Consider the following 1,076-nt stretch of genomic DNA (forward strand, 5'->3'; position numbering starts at 1 on the left):
TGTGTGTGTGTGTGTGTGTGTGTGTGTGTGTGGGTGAACGTCTATAGTGTGAAGCACTTTGAGTGTCCTGGATGGATAGAAAGGCGCTATATAAGTACAGTCCATTTACCATTTGTATATTTCCTCATCAGAATGTGGCAATAAGAGGTTTTTTTTATTTTTGTCTTTCAGGTGCGCAGCGTGAGTTCGGTGGTGACCCGCCACAGAGAGCAGCGGGTGTTGGTGATGGTGGTGGTCATGGTGATGTGCTACCTGGGTTGCTGGCTGCCGTACGGAGTGGCGGCTCTGCTCGCCACCTTCGGCCCGCCGGACCTGTTGACTCCCGAGGCGAGCATCACGCCGTCGCTGCTGGCCAAGTGCTCCACCATCATCAACCCTTTTATATACATATTCATGAACAAACAGGTGAATATTAGTGTTGTTGTGTTGCTGATTTGTTCGGTCCACCTGTCTCTGTGGTCAAACTGTTTAAAGTTGTCTTCTACATTTGGACAAAAGAGATTTGTAAAATATACACTGGCTGTAATTTATGAATGTTTTGAAGAAATAGCAGTGATGGAGAAGAAGACCACTTCTTTATGTGATTATCAGATTCTTAAAAAAAAGGAGATAAGGTCTGAAACTTATTGTCTCTGAAAAACTTTCATTATCCAGTCCTTTTTACTTAGTCTGGTTGATTTTTGTTCATTTCTTGCAAAATCAGGTTTTGAGCATCAGCATCATTTTCACTCACAGTAAATCTCTGGATTAACCTTCAGTCTTTGCCATCCTATGAAACCCTGTCCGTCTACATTTGACTTGGTGATTTTCGTTTATCATAATGARGAGAAATATAGCTGTAAAATAAAATATCAACTCCAATGACTTTCTAACATGGTTCAAACTCAAAACAATTCATTTGAAGTCATTTCAGTTGAGTTCGATTTGTTTGATTTATTGATTAGGGTCCCCATTAGTTTCCACCAAGGTGGTTACTAATCTTCCTGGGGTCCAACTGATACAGCACAACAATATTTATACAACACACAAAATCATTACATAAAATATACACAAAATTATTCAAACTCCACATTTTA

At 40.0% G+C, this 1,076-nt stretch overlaps 1 protein-coding gene across 1 annotated transcript in view; it reads left to right on the forward strand.

Moving 5' to 3' along the window:
* The window catches only part of tmtopsb (teleost multiple tissue opsin b), a 32,310-nt gene that overhangs the window by 21,191 nt on the left and 10,043 nt on the right, over positions 1–1,076 (forward strand). Inside the window, 1 exon segment of the mRNA XM_014005382.1 lies at positions 172–405. Within this exon segment, the coding sequence (XP_013860836.1) occupies positions 172–405 (234 nt within the window).

The sequence above is a fragment of the Austrofundulus limnaeus genome, unplaced genomic scaffold (genome assembly GCF_001266775.1).
Source record: "Austrofundulus limnaeus strain Quisiro unplaced genomic scaffold, Austrofundulus_limnaeus-1.0 Scaffold30, whole genome shotgun sequence".
Taxonomy (NCBI): Eukaryota; Metazoa; Chordata; class Actinopteri; order Cyprinodontiformes; family Rivulidae; genus Austrofundulus; species Austrofundulus limnaeus.